The following is a 24,656-nucleotide window of genomic DNA, read 5'->3' as shown; positions in this document are numbered from 1 at the left end:
CTTCCAAATAAGGTCCCCTGCACAGATTTTGGGTGGACAGACTGGGAGACCAGCTTCATTCCAGCGCAGCCAAATGCTGTGCCCAGGGCTCCATGTGGACCATCTCACTGAAGCCTCCCAACCTGCCACATCCCCATTTCTCAGATGAGCACACCCGAGGCCCAGGACTCAAGTCCTGGAGACTGAGGGCCCGGGTCATGGCTGCTGTGGGACCTGCCAGGCCAGCGGGCCTTGAGCGAGTTTCCTCCCTCAATTTCCTCATCTGTAAAATGGGAATGTCTTTGCGGGGGCTGTTGTGAGATTGAATGAGATCACGTGGAATGCTGGGCAGCGCCCTTCCATTTCCCTTTGCCATCCGGTCTCTCCACCAAAAGCTAGAGGCCAGGGCAGCCTGGGCTTGGCTGGCCTCGTGTGTTTGACCCCCCGGTTTTTCTCGCTTCAGAATGGCTTCCAGCGCCCCTCCTCTGAGCCCCTCTGGCACCCAGCCTCCGCTGCCACCACAGCCACAAGCCCGCTCAAGGCTCAACGCCACCACCTCGGTAGAGCAGGAGCTCAGCGGGGCGCCCTCCGCTCCTGGACCCCAAGTTGGACCTGGATCAGATGCGAGAGACCCAGCCGCCCCGGCCATGCCCCAGGCCTCACGGGCTAGGAGCCGAGAGAGGATGGACAGAACAGGTAAGGGGCAGGGCGCGGGATGCCGGACTATCCTCCCTGGGGGCTGTTCTGTGGGCACCATGGACGCCTGGGTCCTGGCACATGGGCCAGATGTCCCTGCAAGGTTCCTTCCACGGGCAGGCATCCCCTGAAGTCGGGCCGAACCACTCCACCCAGGCCTGTCAACTCCCACCTCCCAGCAGGATGTGCTCCCAAGATCATAGACTTGGGCTGCAGCAGATGTCATGTTTCCTTCCTTTTTTTATCATCGAATGCACCAGCTCCCACCTGCTCAGGGACTCGGCAGGTGGTCTGCACCAGGCACTGTGTGGTGGGAGGTGGCGGGAGCCAGGCTCCCCTCTGGTCCCCCCCAGCACTTGGGGCGGCCCATGTCATCATCCCTTGTCCACCATGGCCACTTCTTAGGTGACCGTTTGGTCAGGTCTCTCTGCCTGGTCTGGGGCCCCCCCGTGGCCACTGCCCTTGGAGGCCAGCTGACACCCTGGAATTCCTGGCCCCTGGCCCCTGGCCCAGGTCCCCGCTGCCCTCTGGACCACCATCCTCCATGCCCAGGCCCGGCGGCCAAGGATGGCCCCAAACCCCAGTCCACTCTTGGGCCCCCCACTCAGGTTTCCAGTCTGTCCCAGGAAGCACTTCTCAGGGGCCCAGACGAGATAGTGTGAGGCCCCGGGTGGGCTGGGACCACTGGTTGTCGTGCCATTGACATTGGGGGAGGGTCGCCAGGGTTTGGTCAGTCCACCTGCTGCTCACTGAGCACGGCCTGGTGCCAGCCCTGAGTGGCCATCGGTGGCACAGGTGAGCCCTGCCTCTGAGGGGGCCTCGGGAGCACAGAGGTGGCCCTGGTGCTGGGTTGGGGAGGGAGCCGGAGGCCTGCCTTGGGAAGAAAGGATGCCTGAGCAAGTTGGAGCCTGCAGGGGGCAGAGAGCACAGCATAGGCAAGGGCCAGATGGAAGAACTGACCTCGCCTTGGGTGGGCTTGGCCTAGAGAAAGCCCTGGACCTCCTGGGTGACGGGGTGGAAAGAAGGATGGAAGGATCAGATGTGTGATGCTCGTGTGTCAGGCTTGCGGTTGAGCTACAGCAGGAGTGAGCAGGACTGGGCAGCGGGCTGTAACAGGAGCTGTTGTGAAAGGCTCCTTTGCGCTTCAGGGGCTGTTGTAGGTAAAAAAAGCCTCAAGCCTTGCTGTCAGTTTCATAAAAGCAAGGATCCCTGGGTCTCCGGCTGTGATGTTTGGGGAAAATATAGCTGGCATCAATGTTACTTTTTGTAATAACTCACTCAGTGCTTCTCAGTATGTCTGTCTTACACTCACAGTGACCAACCCCGTGAAATAGGGGCCTTGGCTTTCACTGTAGGTACAGTGATCAAAACAGAGCCCGCTGGGGACACGAGCTCCAGGAATGGTGAAAGCCCTGCGGCTTCTCTTCATGACTCACTGCCTGTTAGACTTTCTGACCTCTGCCCACAGTAAGAAATACACGTACCGTAGTCATAACCTGGTGCCCACGCCCACATGCCTGCGTGCACACAACACGCACACGCAGTGGGAATGGAAATTTCCAAAGCAATACTTGCCTTTACTGTGTATGCCTGGCTGTCTGGTAGGTCTCCATGCTCTTGCTTTTATGTGCAAACAAATGCTGCTTTGGGCAGTTCATTTGGTTCTGTGACCTTCTGGGCCGACGTCTGCAGTTTGAAAACTGCTGTCTGGTTTGGCGCCAGTGCTGATTTCCTGCCCACCCTGGCCGGGACGCCGGAGCACGCGTCTCTCCATACGAGCTGTTTATGTATGGAGCATCCGGAGCCACGAGGTGGTGCAGGAAGGGTACAGACAGCCGGGGTGGGACACTTGGCTGGGCTATCGACCTTGAGCTGTGTGCCCTCTCCTGGGAGTCGGGAGGCCTCTCTGAGACTGTTTCTGTGAAGTCAGAGCAGCCATGTGGAGCCCGCATGCTGGGCCTCTGGGTGCTCATCAGCCCGGCCCGTGGGACGCGGTGCTGAGTCAAGGCCCCTGGTCCCTTAGGTGCCTGTGTGGTGGTGTGGGGGAAGGGGTCCGTGCCTCGAGCTGCAGAACCCAATGTGCTGCGTGGGTATCATCAAGCCTCCCCCCAACCCCTTTCTCTTCAGGCCCCTCCTGGGGCATCACCATGTGCATTGAGGCATCCGTCCAGTTTTAGGGCCCCACCCAGTCCCTCTTGGGTGACCGGCCTTAACCTTGGCTTTAGGCCCTGTGTGTCTGCATGCAGCGGCTTTGTGTGAGTGTCAGCCTCTTCTCTCCCCCTGGGAGGCTTGTGCTGCAGACCGTGCGTGTGTGTGCACACGCACGTGTGTGTGTGCATGTGTGCATGTGCTTTCTCGTGTCTTGCACCAGCACAAGGCAAGATGCTGTGACCTTTGTGGTCACAGGGTCCTCCTCTCCCCCAGGTGCTCCGTGTGAGTTAAGGGGGTCCCAGCCCCCACCCCACCCTTCTCCTGCTCAGCCAGCCTTGTCGTTTCATTTTTCCCCTTGAGAAGCCAGATGCCTGAGGTGACCACCCCCAGCTCCGTACCACCCCTACTCCGTGCAGAGGCACCAGACGCGTGGTGGCAACACCTGCCAGGTGCCCTGTGGACCCGGAGGCTTTACATGATCCCTTACGGCAGCCCGAGAGGAAGGCTCTGTCCGTGTCCCCATTTAGAGACCAGGAAACCGAGCCCCTGCGTTGCCAGAGTGGCCAGCACTGAGTGATGGTGGGTGCAGGGGTGACCTCAGTCTCCTGTCCCATAAGGCCTCCTGTCCCCAGTAGAGCTGCAGGGACCTCCAGACTCTGGAGGGTGAACCAAGCCTGAGCTCCCGTCTGTAATCGTGCTGGACTAATGCCCAGCTTACCCCAGAAACACACCCACTGGGCCCTTCTGAGCTCCACATCTCCTTCAGAGATCTGTGTTTTGTCTCCAGGTCCTTAGGGCAGACCCGGGCCTGATCTGGAATCTTGGTCCAGCCACAAACACCACCCTGCAGCCGCAGGGAGTGGAGACCAGGGCTGGAAACATGCTTGGTTTCAATCTGGGTGAAGCGAAACAGCCTCCGAGGACAGACAAAGTCAAGACTGCCAGTTTCAGATAAGGAGAGTCAGGAAACAGATGTGGTCTCGATTGGCTTCTGCCCCCGAGGGGAGGGGCAGAGAGTCCTGAGCGAGTTCTGGGCAGGTTGGCAGCCTCGGGCTCCCGACCCCACACTTCTGGGCTGTGCAGTGTCCCTTTCCTTAGTGCTGTCACCATCGCTGAATTGAACACACAGACCCCGCCCTGCCAGCCCTGCACAGCTCAGAGATCATCCCACCCAGGGAGGGATTGGGGTTAGTTTTCATTAACTCCCCTGTCCATCTAGCAAAGTTCTGAGCATCAGTCAAGTACCAGTAAGTAACAGCAAGAGGAAGATGGCATCGCACCTCCCAGGTAGGCCTCGCTTGTGCTCCTTGTCTACGTTAACTCGCTTCTCCAGCCACGTCCAGTTCAGTTCAGTTCAGTCGCTCAATTGTGTCCGACTCTTTGTGAGCCCACAGACTGCAGCATGCCATGCTTCCCTGTCCATCACCAACTCCTGGAGTCTCCTCAAACTCATGTCCATTGAGTCGGTGATGCCATCCAACCATCTCATCCTCTGTCGTCCCCTTTTCCTCCTGCCTTCAATCTTTCCCAGCATCAGGGTCTTTTCAAATGAGTCAGTTCTTCACATCAGGTAGCCAAAGTATTGGAGTTTCAGATTCATCATCAGTCCTTCTGGTGAACATTTGGGACTGATTCCCTTTAGGATGGACTGGTTGGATCTCCTTGCAGTCCAAGAGACTCTCAGGAGTCTTCTCTAACACCACAGTTCAAAAGCATCAGTTCTTCAGCACTCAGCTTTCTTTATAGTCCAACTCTCACATCCATACATGACTACTTGAAAAACTATAGCCTTGACTAGACAGACCCTCGTTGGCATAGTAATGTCTCTTCTTTTTAATATGCTGTCTAGGTTGGTCATAGCTTTTCTTCCAAGGAGCACGCATCTTGGGTTAAGTAGAGGACTCCAGGCCACCAGCTGGTGAGGGGTCAAGTCGAGATGGAACACAGTCTGCGAGTCTGTGCTCAGCCACCGTGATGGCCTCTGGTGGCGGTGGTGACCACAGATGGAGCTCTGGAGTGCCCGGAGCCCTGGGCCTGCCTCCTGCATCGCGGCTCAGAGCAGCGCCCTGTGTACCAGCACAGCAGGGATGGCCAGGGTTGGAGCCCAGGCTGGTCTTCAGACTCAGGGGGGTGAAGGCTCAAGGGAAGGGAGAGACAGAAGAACCAAGTAACTCTGTCCTCTGTGGGGGGCACCAGGCAGGGGCCACGGAGGACGAGGCGCCCTCTCTGCTAACCTCGGTGGGTTGCAGGGTTCACAGGCCCTCAGGAGTGCCAAGTCCACAAGGCCTCCAGTTCTGAGTGTGGGGCTGGCGCTCGCTGAGGTGGCCCCAGGGCTGCAGACAGGAATGGTGTCTGGAACCCCTGGTGAGGGTTCTGTTTGCCAGGAAGCATACACCCCAGTGTTAACTGAGGATCTGCCCAGCGGGTGCAGGAGACGGTGGGCAGGGCAGGCAGGGCCCGCCTCTAGGAGGGCGACCCCGGGTCAGTGAAGGGAGGCCCGAACAATGCAAGACACACAGAGCATGAGGGTTCCGAGGTTGGTGGCTCTGGGCAGCAGTTGGACGTGGGGTCAAGAGGTCGGAGAGTCTCAAGTAGGGCCTCGAGGGTCAGGGTATGGGGAATGGGTGTTCCGGGGAGCATTAAAGCCTTTAAATGAGAGGAGCAGTGTGATTTCTATTACATGGAGATGACCGTGGACAACCGTGGGAGCTGAGGCCAGTGGCAATGCAGGGCGGTGGGTAGACTGGGCTTCAGGGGAGCTAGACTGAGTCCAGGCCTCTGGCTGGAGTCATCAGGTGGGTCTGGGGGGCAGGCAGGCAGTTTCGCAGTGGGGTTCAAAGCTGGACAGCAGGAATGGGCCCTGAGGAAGGCCAGGAGGTGAGAGGAAGGCTGGGATGTGATGGGGTGAGGGGCTGGATGCAAAGCGTTGAGTCCCTGCTTCCCTGGGGACAAGTCACAGCCATAAAAACTCAGTTTCTCCTTGTCTGGTGGAGGTGCTGGCTCGATGATCTCAGGAGCTCTGTACCTGGATTATTTATCCTGACTCTGATGGAAGCCCTGATCTGTCTGGTTGCCGTAGCATCCCTGTGATCCCCTCACTCTAGGATGACCTGTCGTGAGGACAGATGGCTGGGGCAGTGAGGCTCTCTTGGGTCTAGTGGCTTCCTCAGATCTCAGGAAACTTGACAATATGCCCTTCATCCCTTGCCTTTCCCCTCCTCTTTGAATTCCGAGTCTTGGGCGTCACCTCCCCCAAAAAGCCTCTCCCATCAGCATTGATGACTCCTGGCACCTCCATAGATTCCACTGTTGGACTGTGGCTGTCCTTGCTGGCACCCTGGGTGGGCAGGGAAAGCTGGCGTTCCTACCTCTCTTGGCTCAGTGCCCTTGGCTCCCGGCATCTAGACCAGTCCAGGGCAGGTGCTTGGCAAATGTCTGCTGGGTGAGTGATGAGGGGCAAGGTCCATGACCCCTGCTTGGGCCTGTGGGAAGCTGGGACCTCCTGGCTGGGACCCCCCGCCTTAGAACTCAGCTAGGCCCCTGGGAGAGACAAGGTCACAAGGCTTTGTCCTTCCTGTGTGTTCATGAGAACCAGCATCTCGAAGGCTGATGGGGCACCCCAGGGTGCAGGGTGACCCAGCTGCCCGCAGTGATGAGAAGGACACGCGGGATGCCTTTGGGTTCTTGTCACCTTTCCCTCAGCTCAGCCCACGTGGCGGGCATCAGGGGAGGACCAGGGACCCTGGGAGGCCAAGGCCTTGCCCTGGGACCAGTGAGTAAAGATGTAGAAGGGCAGCAGCCCCGAGAGACAGGAGCAACACAGTTGCTCACTGCGTGTTTCAGATTGTGCTCTTCTCAGAGCCTTTGGCGTGCATTCAGCAATTTAAACAATGTGCTCCAGCCAATCTAGATTGCAACGGCCGGGTGAAACTGGAAGCCAGCTTCTCTCTCTTGCTCCCAGCTGACTCCAGGAGAACTTGGTGGACATCAAGGGGCTGGCAGAGCCCTCAGGGCTGCTGGGAGGGGGTGCCTGAGGCTCCCCAGCCCGCGGACCTGGGGTGGTCCTGAAGAGTGAGAGCATTTGACTTGCTCAGTTCTCATCCTTGTCCATTTCTACTTAGAACCTGCTCAGATCAGGAAGTTGAGCTTGGCAGTTCAATCTCTGGGCCACACATGTCCCAGGCGCTGTGCAAGGATTTGGGGAGACAGAGCTGGAGACCCTTCCTTGTCGGTCCCCCATCCATTCATCCCTCTGTCTGTTCAGCATTTGCTGATCTGTGTCCTGCCCCAGAGGATGGAGATGGGCCAGACCTGCTGGACACAGATGATCTACATTAAAGGCCTGTGGGACCATGAGAGATGCAGGAACAAGGAGATGGGCTGTGCCGGGGGAGGGGACAGTTTCCAGGGCCCTCCTTTCATTTCATGACAAAATGTCAGGCTATGAATAACTTCTGTGGAAAATTAATCATGGACAGAATAATCTTTTTAGCCAATAGATCTACGCTTGAATCTTCCATGACCTTGGACTTGTGAATTCAGTCGGTCAGGAAAAGAGCTGTGAACTCGCAGGAGGTACCTGGTGTTGAACTAGGACACGTGGCCTCAGTGAGCCAGGGAGGCCCTGGGGTCAGCAGAGAGAGGTAGGGCATGGAGGAAGGAAGGGGACGCACCCTGAGAACACCCAACTCTGGACCAGGCACCTAATCCCAAGTGTCCCATTCTTCATTAACAGTCCTACCGGCTGGATATTGACGATGGGATTGGAAATGAGTCTCGCATGGTCACACAACACTTTGATACTGTCAACTGAAAAAAAAAAGCACAACCTAAAAGCTGAGAATTATGTTTTATTTGGTGGACAAAATCGAAGACTTAACCCTGGAACACAGCCTCTCAGATCTCAGATTGCTCTGAAATACTGCTCTCAAGAGACAAGGGAGGAGCCAGGATACACAGGAGTTTTCGCAGCAAAGATCAGGTAGTCGGAACATCAGTAGATTACTGTTAATTAAAGAAAACCAGATATGTTGAGTTAGGGAATTGAGTGCTTTTCTGTGTACGGGGAAGATGCAAGAGTCTGGGCTCACGGAAATCATTCCTTTGATCTGCCCCTCAGCTCTCTGAGGTCAGTATCCTGTGCTTTATCATCCTGTGTCTCCCCAGAGTGCATGGTAGGAGGGGCTGCCACGTCCTTTGTTTACCGATAGCTGCTCCATCACTCAGTCGTATCTGACTCTTTGGGACCCCGTGGACTGTAGTCTGCCGGGCTCCTCTGTCCATGGAATTTTCCAGGCAAGAATACTGAAGTGGTTTGCCATTCCCTTCTCCAGTTTACTGATAGGGTAGCAGTGTTCTTTCACTCCTAAGGCTCAGAGTGCTAAAGGCAGATTCACACTCAGGTCGGATTTCTCTAACCCCGCACACCCTCCTTCCCTGCCCTCCTCTTTGTTCTCTTAGTCTGAGCCGTTGGCTGGAAAGTGCATTCCAGGGCTGGCAGAGTGTGACAGCAGCCAGAAGGGAGAGCTGACCTTGATGACTTAAGAAGCACCGAGGTCTGGGGCCGGGGCTGTGAGTCTCGGGAGGAATCTTCCCCTTTGAGCCATCCCCAGCCCACCCGTTTCCACTCCTCAGTGCCCCAAACTGGACACGGCTGCTCTGCCTTTGAACTTCAGAGCTGTGTCACCGTAGGCCCCTGCCCTGCTGCCTCCCAACTGGGCACCCTGCACACAGGGGCTAACTCTGAGCCTGGTGGACGGAGCTGGTCCTGGGAAAGGTCTGGAGGAATGGATCGGGATAGCTAGATATCCAGGACTGTTCCTAGGGACTGCTCTTATTTCCCTGAATTCTGCCTTCCGTTTCCTGAAGTGTCTAGAGATCGAGAGTCTGTTAACCCCAGATAAGCACCTGCTAAGAAGGGAGGTGACCATGGGTGGAGGCAGGGTGTGGTGTCGGGCATAGGCCCCCGTATTGATTGCTTAAACCAGAAAAAGGGATTGGTGAAAAGTGATTAAAAAAAAAAAAAAAACTTTTTGTTATGCTACACACTACAGGAGAGGTTGTAGTGAAATCAGTGAAGTTACATGATGCTTTTGTAACTTAAGATAACATTTTATAAAGTAAATATTGCACGAGGTATGTGATATTTGGACCCTTGGATCAAGTAATTCACCTGAAGAACCCATGCCAGGAGAATGCCTCTCGAATAAAAATACATGCACAGACTGGTTTGTGGCATCGTTTTATAAAATTACGAAGTCTGGGAATAATCTAAAGATCCAATGGAGAGGAGGGGCCCAGAGGCCCTGAGTGTCCCCTCGGTGGGATTTCTGAGCCACTGAAGTGGTACATTTAACTGCAGAGCCACATGCAAAGTTGGTTGTGATTCAATATTACAAATTTATATGTGTATATTTCAAAATGTATGTACCGTGATTATGACCTCCCAAAGTCAATCGTGTGTAGATGACTGTCTTGGAAAACATATATTTGGTTTGTTTATTGGGGTGCTTGGCATTGGGGTGCAGGTTCTTTAAATCATTAAAGAACCTCAGGGACTTTCATTCCATCTCTTGCATCTTTCTAGAGCCCTGTTCAAGCCTGAGATCAGCCGCTCTGGCTGCAGTGAACCCCGGGGGCAACAGTGGTTATTGGTCTGTGCCCTGCTCTGTCCGTGCCTGGAACAGGGGTTCCTTCCTGGAACCCCTCAGCAGCTTTGCAGTCCCTGCTCCCTGGCTGTGCAGCAATGGAGGGAGCATCCTGGCCGGTCCTCTCCACACCTGCTCTCATGCTCCTGACTCGGGGCTGAAGCCTGTTTCTGCCAGCCCCTCTCGTCCTCCAACAAGCGACAAGGACCAGCATGGTGACAGTCCGTCTGCTTGCTTTCCTGTGTTAAAGGACCTGCAAAGGGAGATGTGGACACCCCCTTTGAGGAAGTCCTGGAGAAGGCCAAGGCTGGGGACCCCAAGGCACAGACGGAGGTAAGGATCAGTGTCCGCGGGGAGGCTCAGGGGGCCCGGGACAAGCTGGTGCTGAGCATGCTAGCTGGGCGTGGGTACAGCCTGCCTGCACATGCCATGCGCGGGCCCTGTGTGTGGGGTTTCCATGTTTGTGGTGTGTTGCTTTTCTTCCCACCACCCTCCGGGGAGCATGTACGTGTTCACCTCTGTCCAGCTCACACCTGAACTTGGGCATCACCTCCTCTGATGCCAGCCCTGCCTCCGGCCTGTCCGCATGACCCCACCCCCTCTCTCATCTCATCAGTGGAGGGGTGGGGTCCCCACACCCTGCTCTGGCTTGGGAGCACCGAGCGGACCGGACCGGCTGAGGGAGCCCAAAGTTGCCTGGTTTGGGGGTGAGGCAAGGCAGGACGTGGACTGGGGGCCCGCGCATTGCGCGGGGAGGCTGCTGCAGTGTGTGGCGTGATCAGATCGCACTTGCAGGTGGGGAAGCACTACCTGCAGCTGGCCGGCGATGGGGACGAAGAGCTCAACAACTGCACCGCCGTGGACTGGCTGACCCTCGCCGCCAAGCAGGGCCGGCGCGAGGCCGTCAAGCTTCTCCGCCGATGCCTCGCGGACAGAAGAGGTAGGTGAGGTGGCTCGGAGGGACCCACGAGGGATGCTGTACTACTCTGCTAAATTAACAACCGAAATGGCAACAGGGGAACCCGATGCTGGTGACGCCATGGGGAAAAGTGAGTGTGGTTTCTGCTGCACTCGTGGCTTTGCCACGTAGATGGTTTGGGAGTATAACATGAGCTATTTAGGGAACAAAGCCATTTTCATCCTCTTTAACTTGTGGTGGGGTCTACAAGGAGATATACCATCTGGATTCTCATCCAAATTGAGGAGTAGACCGTGGAGCCAAGTTGGAGGGCATGACAGGCCTGAGGTAGGAGTAGCGCTTTCTGAACTGACTTTCCATCCGGTCTAAGTGGAGCAGCTGGGGACTGGAGGCCAGCGAAGGGCCCACCCAGGCAGGCACTCGCTGCCAGGATGGGCGTGGGTGCTGGGGGACAGTGATGTGTAGCCTGGCCACTTGGGGATATTTACTATGTTATCCTGCCCAAGGGAAATGGTTCATTCCTGGTGTCAGGGAAGTGTTTCCTGAAGGTTCAAACCTCAGAAGAAAGGTGAAAGTGTGTGTGTCATAAAGGGGGCCTTTTTTATCCCGCTCAGATTGCAGAAGTATTTATGGTTGTTATAGAAAACTTGAACTATATAGAAGACATAAAGATAGAAATTATCTTTAAAAATTATCTTGAAACCCAGAGAGAAGTGCTCCATAGTTTACTATTTTTCCTTCTGGTTTTATATTGGAATATTTTTTTTTAAACATTAGGGTTATCATATACATATATAAAAAACAAAATTTATATTCATTATTTTTATGTATATATATTTATTATGTATGTATATATAATGTATAGAAATGATATTTATTAACATTATTTATTATTGTATAGAATCTCCTTTCTCTGGACATTAGGCTGATGGCTTTAATGACTTAGAACGGTCATGTTCTGCTGGCTAGAATTTCTTACCAAGCCAGCCTCCCTTGCTCCAGGGCAGGTGGGATGGGCTTGCCCTGGCCAGTTGAGTCAGTGTGACCCCCAGAGTTCACGGTTGGAGCCAGTGGTCTTCCCAGAGGCCCTGAGGGGGCCAGGGCAGGCCTGAGGACTGTGAGAGAGGGGGCCAGGTCTCACGTGGCCCACACCCTCCACCTTCTCACACTGAGCGTGTCCTGATCATAAAAGAAACGTGGACTCCCGTGGAAGGTTAGGGAGATGCTCAAAAGGAGAAAAAAAATATCAGCCCTCCAGCCTCATTCTCACTGTCCCCTGGGGTGGGGGTGGCTGGGCTGGTGTCCCTGGTGGTCTGTGTGCAGGGGGAAAGGCGGCCTCTAAATGGCCCATGAAACCTGCTCCCCATCTTTCTGTGGGCTAGTCTTGCCCCCTGGGAAAGGGCCGCCTATGCAGGGACACTGCTCCCGGCTGCCCTCGGAAGGGCTGATGCTGTGAGTGTAGGGGTGCCCCCCGTCTTGCAGCCTGGCCGCTCACTGCAGTGAGACTGACCAGGGTTTGAGACCAGCTCAGCCTCTCTGACTCTGTGGCCTTGGCGCCAAGACCAGGCCACCACCCCTGGGTGCCTCAGTTTTTCCATCTGTGAGATGGGAAGAATAGCACCCCACCAGAGGGGTCCTTGTGAGGGGGAACCTGGGAGGGGAAGGAGCCAGGAAGGTGGGGAGGCCTTGCCCAGCGCCAGCCCTCCGTGGCCACTCGGCGAGCATCTGCTGAAAGGCCGGGCCAAGCCTCCCACCCTCAGGGACTCAGGCCAGACACTCGTCTGGCTGGACTCTCATTTCCGCCCTGGTGATGAAGATGCCTGCAAAGCCACTCGTGGGAATCGCTTCCCAAGCCCCTTCAGGCAGGGCTGGCTGGGGCTGGGGCGTCCCTGCCAGCTTCCGGATGGGTGGGCGGGCAGCCCCAGGCCTCTGACACCTCCCTCTCTCAGGCATCACCTCCGAGAATGAGCAGGAAGTAAGGCAGCTCTCCTCTGAGACCGACCTGGAGCGGGCCGTGCGCAAGGCGGCCCTCGTCATGTACTGGAAGCTCAACCCCAAGAAGAAGAAGCAGGTGGCTGTGGCGGAGCTGCTGGAGAACGTGGGGCAGGTCAACGAGCATGGTATGCGCTCTGCCCGTGGAGCCTCCTGGGCTTCTGTGCCAGGATCCTGGGGGATCCTCTATGGGAGCTGGCGTGGGGGGCTCCAGGGAGCTTCTTGCAGGGGCCTCGCAGGTGTCCTATAAGGCTCTGGAGTGTCCTTCCTGGGTGTCCTGTTCCTGGTGCCCCTCAGGGCCCCCCCAGCTCTGGTTCTACCTGACTTACTCCACCCCTAGGGTTCTCTCAACTGCTGCCCACAGGTGGAGCTGCAGGCCTTGCCGTGTCCAGGTTGTCCTCCTCTTCCTCCTGAAGGGGACAGGGCGTGGGGAGGGTGAGAGTTGCCAGCAGCGACCTGGGTCCCCGAATCCCCAAGAGCCTCTCCAGGGCTGGCCCCATTGCCAGCCTCTTCAGTGCCCCCACCTCCTAACCCGGCTTTCCTAGAAGGGCATGGACAGCCGGAAGGACAGATGGACCAGATGGGCATCCCTGACTGGGTGTGGTCTCTCCATTTCCGGGGTCGGGGCTGACTTCTGTCTCTTGGTAACCTTGATAAGCACCTGCCCAGGGCTCCACCCAGCTTCCTCCTGCCCCGAGGGGGAGATGCTGGGGTTGGGGGTGGGGCTGGGGCTACCTGCCACGCATCAGAGAAGATGGGTGGGTGGGCACCTCTGCCCCTTCTCTGGGCAGGACTCTTGTCTGATCTCTGATCCTCTGGGGTCTGACAGAGGCGGCCGTGAGGCCTGGGGCTCCAGTGGCAGGACCCCCGAAAGGCATGCTCCACCTGAAAGGCTCAGCCGCCCCTCGTGGGGCCCCAGCGACCCTGTGGGCCACGTCCCCGCCCCGTTCCTGCTGCCCCCTCACCGGCTCTGGGCTCACCTGTGATCCCGCGGCCCCTCTCAGTCACAGCGCCCCTCCCCTTGTGTTATCTCACCCTGTGGTCCAGCCCCTACCTGACCCAACCCTGCAAAGGCCACCTGGAGCCTGACACGGGAGAGCCCAGTGAACGCCTGCCTGGGTGTGGGTGCTGCAGGGGGAAGGTGTCGACAGAGGGCAGGATATCTCAGTCCTGGCTCAGTGTTCACCCACTGAACTAACTTCTGCACCAGGGCCGGGGACACAGGAAGGCCTGGCCAGTGGCCCTGGGGAGCTCGGTCTCTTCCAGGGGAAGATCACACCAAGGGACAATGCCAGCAAAGGTGTCCGGGGGCAGGCTGTGCTGATCAGAGAGTGTGGTGTGTCCAGGGCTCAGATTGTGCCCAACGGGGCCTGGGTCACCTTGTGATGGAGGTTGAGCAGTGGGGGTCCCAAGGGTTGGCCCTTGTACAGGCCTCCAGGGCTGCATGGGGAACACTGGCAAGTTTCTGGGGGCTTGCAGGGGATGGGGGCTTCCCTCATAGCTCAATTGGTAAAGAATCCGCCTGCAATGCAGAAGACCCCAGTTTGGTTCCTGGGTTGGGAAGATCCACTGGAGATGGGATAGGCTACCCACTCCAGTATTCTGGCTTGGAGAATTCCATGGACTGTATAGTCTGTGGGGTCACAGAGAGTCAGACATGACTGAGCGACTTTCACTCACTCACTGCAGGGGATGGGGCAGTCAGCTGGCCTTGACTCTCCCCCGTTCTGTCCCTGCAGATGGCGGGGTGCAGCCCGGGCCCGTCCCCAAGTCCCTGCAGAAGCAGAGGCGGGTGCTGGAGCGCTTGGTCAGCAGCGAATGTGAGTACGGCCGCCAGTCCTGTGCCAACGACACCTTTGGCCATGGTATCGCCCCCACCACCCGGGGCATCGTGTCTGTGCCCGCCCAACCCCCATCAGTCCAGGCCTGGCTCCCCGGGTCTCAGAGGCTGACGGATCTTCCGTCCAGTCCCTTTGGGGCTATTGGTTGGGCGTCGGTGTTCTGGGCTCTGGGATTTGGACCCCACCCACTGGAAGGACATACACCCTGGAGGGACGAGAGGGCAGTGTAACTGTCCCTGATGGAGAAGGATGCTGGGGCTGTAATGGCTGTGAGCCCGCGATGGTGGGGAGGTGGGTAGCCCGTGAGGGGCAAGGAGGTGGATGCTCTAGGCTGAGTGAGCGAACCTCATTGGCAAAGGCCTGGGAGCATCCAGCAGGGAGTGGGGGCTGCCCCCAGCATGGGCTGTGGGGAGGTGGGGATGTCGGGATGAACTCAGGGGTAGGGGGTAATGAAGGTTTGGGCACATGCCTGGCACATAGTAGGCCCTTGGAGGATGTGTGTTGGCTGGAGGGGCTAGTAGGTGGCTGGGCTGCAGGGGTTAGGGCCAAGGGAGTAAGGGGATCCAAGCAGCATGGGCGGAAAACGTTCTGAAGGGTCCGCGTGGAGCCTGGCTCAGGCAGCCTCCCAGGACTTGAAGGGCAGGGGACGCTTCGGGGGAGGGACGGCGGGTCCCCAAGTCCAGGAGGCCTCGGCAAGCCTGCCTGCCTCTCTCTCCTCTCATCATCTGGGTCTGAGAGCGGTCACCTGTCTCCAGCCTGACCTTGGCACAGCTGCTGCCCACCACGTGCCCATCTCCACGGGGCGGCAGTGCTCGTGGTCTCACCGACCCCGCATGTGTCCTCTCCTGTGCTTCAGCCAAGAGCTACATAGCCCTGGATGACTTCGTGGAGATCACCAAGAAGTACGCCAAGGGCATCATCCCCGCCGACCTGTTCCTGCAGGATGATGATGACGACGAGGTGGCGGGCAAGAGTCCCGAGGACCTACCCCTGCGCCTGAAGGTGAGCCCTTGACCTGGGCCCCCTACCCGCCTGGGTGCCCCCCAGTAGGCTGTAGGTGGGAGACCTCACCCAGCAGGGAACCTCCAGGGCTGTGTCGCTTGTCCTGGGGAGGCCCGTGCCTCCAGGTCGTCCACGTAGCTCCATAAGGACGCGTCCTTGTGAAAGGAGGCCTCCCATACATGCTCAGGCTTTGGAGGCAGGGGCGCTGTTGGGATCGGGCGGGCCCAGTGGTTGCTGGACGTGCATGGGCATCTTTGCATCTTTCTCTGCAAAACGCTGTGTGGGGGGCAGGATGCTGTGTGCTGGAGACCGCCTTTCACGTAGACTCCATCCTTCAGAAAAATTGTCCATTTATGGCCCAGAGGGGAGGTCAGTTCCTTGAAGGTGCCTCCCCCCAGAAGCAAAGTGCAGTCTTGTGTTCAGGAGGGCTCTGCAGTGGTGCCTGTTTATCTGGATCTGCAGGGGTTCGGGGAGTGAGCGGGTGTGGAGAGGGTGGCAGGGGAGGTGACTGAGGGCAACCTGAAGGTGGATGGCGGTGGTGGGAGGAAGCTTGTGTTTGCCACCGCCTCCCGCCAGTGAGCAGGCATGATGACAAGGGATGAGTGTGGTGCGTCCAGATCTGTGCCGACAGCCAGGCGTGGCTGCTCATGCCCCTGGAGTCTCAGCTTTTGTTTTCCTGGCCACGTGGTTTGTGACTAAAGGGGGCAGATATATGCCTTGGTGAAGTGTGACCACGCCCCCCCGTTCACCAGTTTCCCCAAGTTCAGCTCAGGGGGTTGAATTCGTCTTCTGTATCTCCCTTTGCTGGGAGCACCAGGATTTTCAGAAATCTGGCTGCCTGGCCCCAGACAGGTCCATCCCCATGCGTGGCCAAGGGGACCCAGCCAGCACAGGGGGCCTCTGGGCAGACAGAGCATCACAGAGCCCCTGGCATTGGTCCCCAAGAGTCCGTAGGGTTCTGTGCTTCCCCAGCTCCTAGGCCCGAGTGTGACCTGCCCACAGTGCGGTTGGAGTGTGAGCAGGATGGGCCGGTGATGGGACCAGTGCTGGTGTGTCCTCATCCCAGACACGGCCTCAGTGTAAGCCCTGTGCTGGGGGATGAATATGGAGGCTCAGAGAGCCGCCCCCGTGGGTGGGCAGGCCGCCTCTGGGAAGCAAGTTCCTCAGAGAAGCTGCAGCCCAGAGGGTGGGTGTGAAGGCCACGCTCCAGACCAGCAAGCTTCCTGAGAGCCCCTGAGGGCAGGTAGGGTGTCGGGGTGAAGGTTCTGAGGTGCAGGGTCAGGACGGCCCAGGAACTGGACCAGGGAGGTCACCGCTTTTATTGAGAGCCCACCTGGGGGCAGGCCTGGGCTAAGTGTGTTCGAAATGCCATGAGAGAGGCATGTTCTTACTAACATGAGAGAGGAAAGGTGGAGCGTTTGCCATGGTTCTTGGCTAAAGAGGAGGTGCTCCCCAAATGCCAGTGAGGGTCAAAGGTGAGGGAAGAAGACCTGTGGGCCAGGTGGTCCCGGCCTGGACATCCTAGTTTGCGTTGTTCTGGCATACTTGCTAACAATGCCTGCTTTCAAAAACATCTCAGCTTGGACAGCAAGTTATGTCACATTCCTTGCGGGCGACAAACTCGGTGCTGTAAGATGTCTGAAACTCCTTTTTGTGAAAAAGAGATTTAAAGTATCCTGATAAGAAATAAGGCTGTTTTAAAATTTTTTTCATTTTTTGCAATTGTTGTCAGAGCACTTTGATTGCTTTACAGTTTATCTCATTAAAAGTGTTTTGGAAGGCTTCCCTGGTGGCTCAGTGGTAAAGAAATCTGCCTGCCAACGCAGAGGACACAGGTTCGATCTCTGATCCGGGAAGATCCCACATGCGGTGGAGCAACTGAAGCCGCAAGTGCAACTACTGAAGCTTGTGCACTTAAAAGCCTGTGCTTCACGATGAGAGGCCACTGCAGTGAGAAGGCCATGAACTACAACAAAGAGTAGCCCCTGCTGTCTGCAGCGAGAGAAGAAAGCCTGCGCAGAAACAAAGACCCATCTCAGCAAAAAAAAAAAAATAGTGTTTTGGAAAAGAGAGAATGAATTGGAGCAGAATGAATTTCCTGGCACTCAAAGCTGTCCCAGCCTTTATTAACCACCCCCTGGGAACAGAGAAGGCGCACGTGCCTGCGGAGGGCCCGGCACCCCCAGTGGAAAGTGCCAGACACCCCTCTGCAAACTGATGTGACCCCCCAGGGACATTCCAGGCTCCAAGCTTCTCCAGCCTTTGTGACAGATGAAACCTTCTTAAAGATGGATTCAGAAATGTCTTAAAATCGTAACTGCGTTTGCATCACATTATTGAAAGTCCAGCACGTGGACGTGTGCTCGGGTCTGAGGAGGGTCTTGATGAACCAGCCGGGACCCTCTGGGCAAGTGGTGGCCTCCTTGGTTGGCTGCCCAGGCCGGTACCAGGCAGTTCTTTTCAGGTTTTCACGTCGGCCAGGCGTGTCCAGGGTGAAGGCTGCCGGTGACCGCAACCCCTGGTCAGGGTGCTCTTTCCCGTCCTGTCATGAACTGACTCCCTCCTCGTTTTTTAAAAAACTTCTTTCTTGCTCAAAGTAAAGTTCGTTTTGATTTATTTGGACTGCCTCTACAGAAAAGGTTTCTAGTCTCACAATTTGGTGGGGTCCCAAGTAGTTGGGCTTGGGTAGAAGCGACGGGACAGAACAGGGGCCTTAAAGGACAGCTCTGGTCACGGCGGCCACAGGGGCTCCCTGTGCCAGCAGAGGCCAGCACTGTTGGACTTCAGGTTCTAGAAGCTTCGTTGTCTTTTAAATGTCCTCTGAACCATGTGATTGTGTGGTCTCAATAGACAAAAAAAAAAAAAAAAAAAAACACCAATAAATAATGTGAATGGTTTTGAGCATTAGGAGTTTCAGGTTAATTTTAAGGTGCCAGCTACTTGGCTGCCTCCAGGCCAGCTCCCCCAAAGCTGTTCACCACTGCTGTGCAGAGTGAGAATGGAGGTGAGAACAGGGCCACTGGGTGCCTCTGGTCTGTCTGGTTAGAGAGGCCCCGTCGACAGGGATTAGCAGAGCAGACAGCGGCTGATGCATGCATGAGTTCTTTCCGTTGTTGGTGTGTCTGGCTTTTGGTCGAAGGGGCTCCTGCAGAGCTGGAGCAGGTTCTTTTTGGAGATACTGGTTTGCTGTCTGGCACGTGTCAGATATGTGGGTGATACCACTCTAATAGCAGAAAGTTAAAATAAACTAAAGAGCCTCTTAATGAAGGTGGAAGAGGAGAGTAAAAAAGCTGGGTTGACACTCATTATTTAAAAAACGGGATCATGGTATTTGGTCCCATCGTCTCATGGCAAATAGAAGAGGAAAAAGTGGAAGGAGTAACAGATTTTACTTCTTGAGCTCCAAAATCATTGTGGATGGTGACTGCAGCCATGAAATTAAAAGACGCTTGCTCCTTGGAAAGAAAGCTATGACAAACCTTGACAGTGTATTAAAAAGCAGACACATCACTTTGCTGACAAAGGTCTGGATAGTCAAATCTATGGGTTTTCCAGTAGTCATGTGTAGGTGTGAGGTTGGATCATAAAGAAGGCTGAGAGGTGAAGAATTGATGCTTTCAAATTGTGGTGTTAGAGAAGAGTCTTGAGAGTCTCTTGGACTGCAAGGAGATCAAACCAGTCCATCCTAAAGGAAATCAACGCTGAATATTCATTGGAAGGACTGTTGCTGAAGCTGTAATACTTTGACTACCTGATGCGAAGAGCTGACTCATTGGAAAAGAGCTTGATGCTGGGAAAGACTGAGGGCAAAAGGAGAAGGGAACCACAGAGGATGAGATGGTTGGATGGCATCACCGACTCAATGGACATGAATTTGAGCAAACTCCAGTAGATAGTGGAGGACAGGGGAGCCTGGTGTGCTGCAGTCCATGGAGTCGCAAAGAGTCAGACCTGACTTAGCAACTGACCAACAACAAGTGTCAGAAATCCCCACCAAGGCTGACTTTATGGTATCCGAAGTTCCTTGGTACCCTCCTCCAGACAGGGTGAGCACTGGGTCTCCTCCTGGGGAAGCTGGCCCCAGTGAGCTGGGGGAGCCCTGAGCTGGTTTGTTGGTTTCGCCATTTTCTTGCTTGTTCTGAAACAGAGGGTAAGTGGACTGTTAGTTAAATGAGGAATTCAGCTCTTTGAACATATACAAGTGGGGTTTCCCAGGTGGCTCAGTGGTAAAAGAACCTGCCTGCCAACGCAAGAAGCTCGAGAGATACTGATTCGATCCCTGGGTCAAGAAGATTCCCTGGAGCAACCCCCTCCAGCGTGTAAGCCCAGGTCCCTCTTACCTGGAAAACTCACGCTGCCAGCTTCTCCCGGGTGTCCTGGTCATCCAGGGTTGACACCCCAGCCTCTTGGGCAGATGACGGCCACACCCCAATGTTGCCACTCAGTCATGCTCCCCCAGGATCCCAGCTCCTCCTCTGCCCTTATGTTCATGGGGCAGAAGGAGCGTGTCCCCAGGACGTAGATGGAGGCAGTGCCACTCACCTCACCCAGCTACTGACCGGGCATCCATCACATTGCCCCTCAAATGGGCTGTGGGCTCCACTGGGCTTTCCTGCCCTGACGTGGGTGTTCCTCACAAGGACCACCCCTCTCCAGTGTGGTCTAGTCCACGCCCCTGACCTCCTTGCGTGAGCCCTAGCACGGTCATGGACACGTTCTCTTCTCAGCTCCTTCAGCTTCTTTTCCATCTCCCCGGAGCCCTGGTAGAGCTGAGAGCCTCAGGACCAGGCAGGTGTGGGGGCCACCCTGGGTGGCGGGACCGTCCCTGCCTCCTGCCCGAGGTTGGTCCCCTACTCGCCTCCCTGCCAGCCCCTCATTCCTCTTCTCTTGCAGGAAAGGACAAGGGTTTCCGCTGCCCTTGGCTCTGTGTACAGTCTGGGGGTGGGGGAGGTGGGAAGCGATGCAGGGAGCACGCCCTGGGGGCTGTGTGTCTGTTTTGAGCACACGGGCGTGCAGGGGTGGGTGGTGCAGGCGGCGGGTGTCGGGGCTCCTGCTGCAGTGAAAATGTCACATTAGCCCTGTTACAGCTGAATCATTTCCATTCACGTGGCGTGAACTCTCCTTTCTGGAGTCCCTGCTCCTGGGATGGGCAGGGCCCAGAGTAGGCTGGTAAAGCAGCACTTTCTCTCCCCCTGGATGGATCACCCACCCCACCCCCAATCCACCAGAGACAGAGGCTCAGGAGGTGAAGTCCTCATCACAGGGGTGCTGAGATGCAAGTAGCCTGGTCCTCTGTTGTCTTTGCAAGTGTGAGGCCCCATGGGGAAGGAAGAGGGGGCCAGGTGGGCTCCCCGAGGCACCCAAGATCTCACAGGGGAGACCGGCACTCATGAGCCTGGAGACTCTTGTGGACTGTCGGGTACAGTCAGGGACTAGGGTTGGGCAGGAAGTAGAGGGCAGACCCTGCAGGACTGGGTAGAATCAAGGGCAGGTTTGTGGGGACGTGTGGAGCATCACCACCTAGAGAGAGAGCTACAGGTGGAAGGACTTTGCAGACCGAGGGACCCGCCATTGGTTGAAACAGTGGGTGAGTTCACTTTGCCCAGGGCCAGGCCCCGGTTTCAGGGAGACTGGAAGGGCCAACCAGGGAGCAGTGATGCGGCACAGAGCGGTCCAGGTTCTAACGCCTCTCCTTCGTCTCCACCCCTCCTCCCAGGTGGTCAAGTACCCGTTGCACGTCATCATGGAGCTCAAGGAGTACCTGATTGACCTGGCGTCCCGGGCGGGCGTGCACTGGCTGTCCACCCTCGTGCCCACCCACCACATCAACGCCCTGGTCTTCTTCTTCATCATCAGCAACCTCACCATCGACTTCTTCGCCTTCTTCGTGCCCCTGGTCATCTTCTACCTGTCCTTCATCTCCATGGTCATCTGCACCCTCAAGGTTTTCCAGGACAGCAAGGCCTGGGAGAGCTTCCGCGCGCTCACCAGCCTGCTCCTGCGCTTCGAGCCCAACCTGGACGTGGAGCAGGCCGAGGGTAACTTCGGCTGGAACCACCTGGAGCCCTATGTCCACTTCCTGCTGTCCGTCTTCTTCGTCATCGTCTCCTTCCCCATCGCCAGCAAGGACTGCATGCCCTGCTCGGAGCTGGCCGTCGTGTCGGTCTTCTTCACGGCCACCAGCTACATGAGCCTGAGCACCTCGGCCGAGCCCTACACCAGGAGGGCCCTGGTGACCGAGGTGGCGGCCGGCCTGCTCTCCCTGCTGCCCACCATGCCCGTCGACTGGCGCTACCTGAAGCTCCTGGGCCAGACCTTCTTCACGGTGCCCGTGGGCCACTTGGTCGTGCTGAACGTGAGTGTACCCTGCCTGCTGTACGTCTACCTGCTCTATCTGTTCTTCCGCATGGCCCAGCTGAGGAACTTCAAAGGCACCTACTGCTATCTGGTCCCCTACCTGGTCTGCTTCATGTGGTGCGAGCTGTCAGTGGTCATCCTGCTCGAGTCCACCGGCCTGGGGCTGGTGCGGGCGTCCGTGGGCTACTTCCTCTTCCTCTTCGCTCTCCCCATCCTGGTGTTCGGCCTGGCGCTGATGGGCGTGGTACAGCTGGCCCGCTGGTTTGTGTCCCTGGAGCTCACCAAGATCGCGGTCACCCTGGTGCTCTGCAGCGTCCCCCTGCTGGCCCGCTGGTGGACCAAGGCCAACTTCTCCGTGGTGGGGATGGTCAAGTCCCTGACTCGGAGCTCCATCGTCAAGCTCATCCTGGTGTGGCTCACAGCCATCGTGCTCTTCTGCTGGTTCTACCTGTACCGCTCAGAGGGCATGAAGGTCTACAACTCCACACTGACCTGGCCGCAGTACGGCTTCCTGTGTGGGCCACGGGCCTGGAAGGAGACCAACATGGCCCGCACCCAGATCCTGTGCAGCCACCTGGAGGGCCATCGGGTCACGTGGACTGGCCGTTTCAAGTACGTGCGGGTGACGGAGATCGACAACAGTGCCGAGTCGGCCGTCCACATGCTGCCGCTCTTCCTGGGCGACTGGCTGCGCTGCCTGTACGGCGAGGCCTACCCGTCCTGCAGTCCGGGCAACGTCTCCACGGCCGAGGAGGAGCTCTGCCGCCTCAAGCTCCTGGCCAAACACCCGTGCCACATGAAGAGGTTCGACCGCTACAAGTTCGAGATCACGGTGGGCATGCCCTACAGCGGCGCCAATGGCAGCCGCGGGCCTGAGGAGGACGACGTCACCAAGGACATCGTGCTGCGGGCCAGCAGCGAGTTCAAGGATGTGCTCCTTCACCTGCGCCAGGGCAGCGTCATCGAGTTCAGCACCGTCCTGGAGGGCCGCCTGGGCAGCAAGTGGCCCGTCTTTGAGCTCAAGGCCATCAGCTGCCTCAACTGCATGGCGCACCTCACGCCCGCCCGGAGGCATGTGAAGGTAGAGCAGGACTGGCGGAGCGTCGTGCACAGCGCCGTCAAGTTCGCCTTCGACTTCTTCTTCTTCCCCTTCCTGTCGGCGGCCTGAAGACGCGTCCCCTGCAGGAGCGGCGGTTGCGCGTGGCTGCCAGGACCTCCCCTGTGTGCACCCCCCTCCCCCCCACCCAGCTGGACGGCACAACACTCATCTGTGTGTGTGTGTGTGTGTGCGCGTGTGCAAACGCAGGGCTTCGGAGATGCTCAGTCGCTCACAGCCGGCTCACACCTCCGTGAACAGGCTGACCGCTGTAGCTCTCTCCACCCTGAGCGCCCGGTGTGGTTGGAAATTGCATGCACGGCCTCCACCCGTAGCCCTGACCGACCTCTCCGCGTGCAGCTGGTGTGCCAGCCAGGCTAGGATTCTGGCGCCCGGAAAGCACTTTACAGACACTTGTTCTCCCTCCTGCACCTCCTCCACGCACGACCCCCACCCCCCACCCCCTCATTTACTTTCGTTTGAGTTTGTTCTTTGAATAACCAGTAGTGCTGCTGTGTAAACTTGATAGCCTTTCTTATTTATTTGATCACTGCTAAGCCTTGACAGCTGTTTGCCAAGCCCAGGGCTGGGGGGGTGGGGGCTGCAGAGCTGCTCTGTCACGTGCCTGGGACCCCTCCTGACTCTGAGATGGAGGCCACGCGGGCAGAAGCCCTGAGCTCTGCTTTAAGCAGCCTACCCACCTGGAGGCTCTCCTGCCTGGTGGGTTGTGGGTGAGTTTGCCAGGGTCTTGCCCAAATTTACAGGGACCATCCCTGGGTAGATGTGAGTTTGATCCCTGGGCCAAGAAGAGCCCCTGGAGAAGGAAATGGCTACCCACTCCAGTATTCTTGCCTGGAGAATCCCATGGACAGAGGACCCTGGCAGGCTACAGTCCATGGGGTCGCAAAGAGTTGGAAATCATGGAATCTGGATTGCAAACCCTTCCCAGTGCTCAGAAAAGCTAGACCGTGTTCAGAACCAGAAAGCAGAAAGTCAAGGTCCTGAAGCAGCTGAAATAAAAACCTTTGATGAAATTTGCTATCCTTTAAGTCTTTTTTTTTTTTAAGCGTATGCTAGAGAATCAACAGGTGTCTACACTTGCGCTGAATTACACACAAGTACAGTTTGAGTTACAAAGAGCGGAATTCTCAATAAGTAACCCCAGCCCCACTGGGCCAGGGACCCCACCACCCAGCTGTCCACTCAGGCCTTACTAGGTGTGAAATGCACATGGTTTCAATGATTTGAGAAACTCACCGCTGCTGAGAGGTTCATTACATGGTCGTTCGTGACTCAGTAGCTGCCGCCTTGTTCAGGAGTGTGCTTTTTGAAACCATATCCTGTGTTCAGAAATGAACGATGATAATCCCATAGCATTATCATCAGACTTGAGCCATGTTGGGGGCTCGAGCAGCTTGGGGTCCCTCAGAAACCTTAGCGCCCTAGGTGGGGGTGCCTGTCTGTCCGGGTCTCTTGGGCAGGAGGACATGTCCGCCTGGGTCCCTCTAATCCCTGGCGACCTTTGCTGTCCCCTAGTGGGCTGTGCCCCAACTCAGTGAGCAGCAGGTCCAGTTTGTTGTGTTGTCAGGAAACCTGGAGTTGTTCACACATTCGTCTGTGGTCAGGACTTGGTTCAGGGAGCGGCTGCCTCCGTTTTGAACACACATCTCAGCATGGTGGCCAGCAGCTGCGTCCCTGTACAGCCGACCCTTCCAGTTTTGTCCTCCAGCCTGGTCAGTTCTGCCTGACATCCCACATGTTGGAAAGTGCTCAGGAGGGCAGTGGCCCTCAGAGCTGTGTGTTTGCTCCCAGGTTTCTTCCCAGGCAGTGAGATGAGGTTAAAGGTCAGCCCCACCCCTCTTCTGATCTGGAGGTTTGTGAGGCCCTGAAATGGGTTCATAGTTCAGCTCTGCCTCCCAGACTCCCCACGGATGGTCCAGTCCAGGAGAGCGGGGCGGGCGGAGCTGCCTGGTTTT

The 24,656-nt window shown here is 56.8% G+C and overlaps 1 protein-coding gene across 2 annotated transcripts in view; it reads left to right on the top strand.

The window, feature by feature from the left end:
* The window catches only part of WFS1 (wolframin ER transmembrane glycoprotein), a 31,199-nt gene extending 7,480 nt beyond the window's left edge, over positions 1–23,719 (top strand). For both annotated transcript variants that reach the window (XM_040237301.1, XM_040237302.1), the window contains exons 2-8: positions 443–675; positions 9,724–9,806; positions 10,269–10,413; positions 12,342–12,512; positions 14,124–14,204; positions 15,082–15,227; positions 20,944–23,719. In XM_040237301.1, the coding sequence (XP_040093235.1) occupies positions 444–675; positions 9,724–9,806; positions 10,269–10,413; positions 12,342–12,512; positions 14,124–14,204; positions 15,082–15,227; positions 20,944–22,752 (2,667 nt within the window). In that variant the 5' untranslated portion in view covers position 443 and the 3' untranslated portion in view covers positions 22,753–23,719. The remainder of the gene's footprint in view (positions 1–442; positions 676–9,723; positions 9,807–10,268; positions 10,414–12,341; positions 12,513–14,123; positions 14,205–15,081; positions 15,228–20,943) is intronic.
* The last annotated feature ends 937 nt before the right edge of the window (positions 23,720–24,656 follow it).

The sequence above is a fragment of the Oryx dammah genome, unplaced genomic scaffold (assembly GCF_014754425.2).
Source record: "Oryx dammah isolate SB20612 unplaced genomic scaffold, SCBI_Odam_1.1 HiC_scaffold_3, whole genome shotgun sequence".
Taxonomy (NCBI): Eukaryota; Metazoa; Chordata; class Mammalia; order Artiodactyla; family Bovidae; genus Oryx; species Oryx dammah.
The sequence above is the reverse complement of the archived record's forward strand: the minus strand, read 5'-3'. Positions and strand labels throughout refer to the sequence as shown.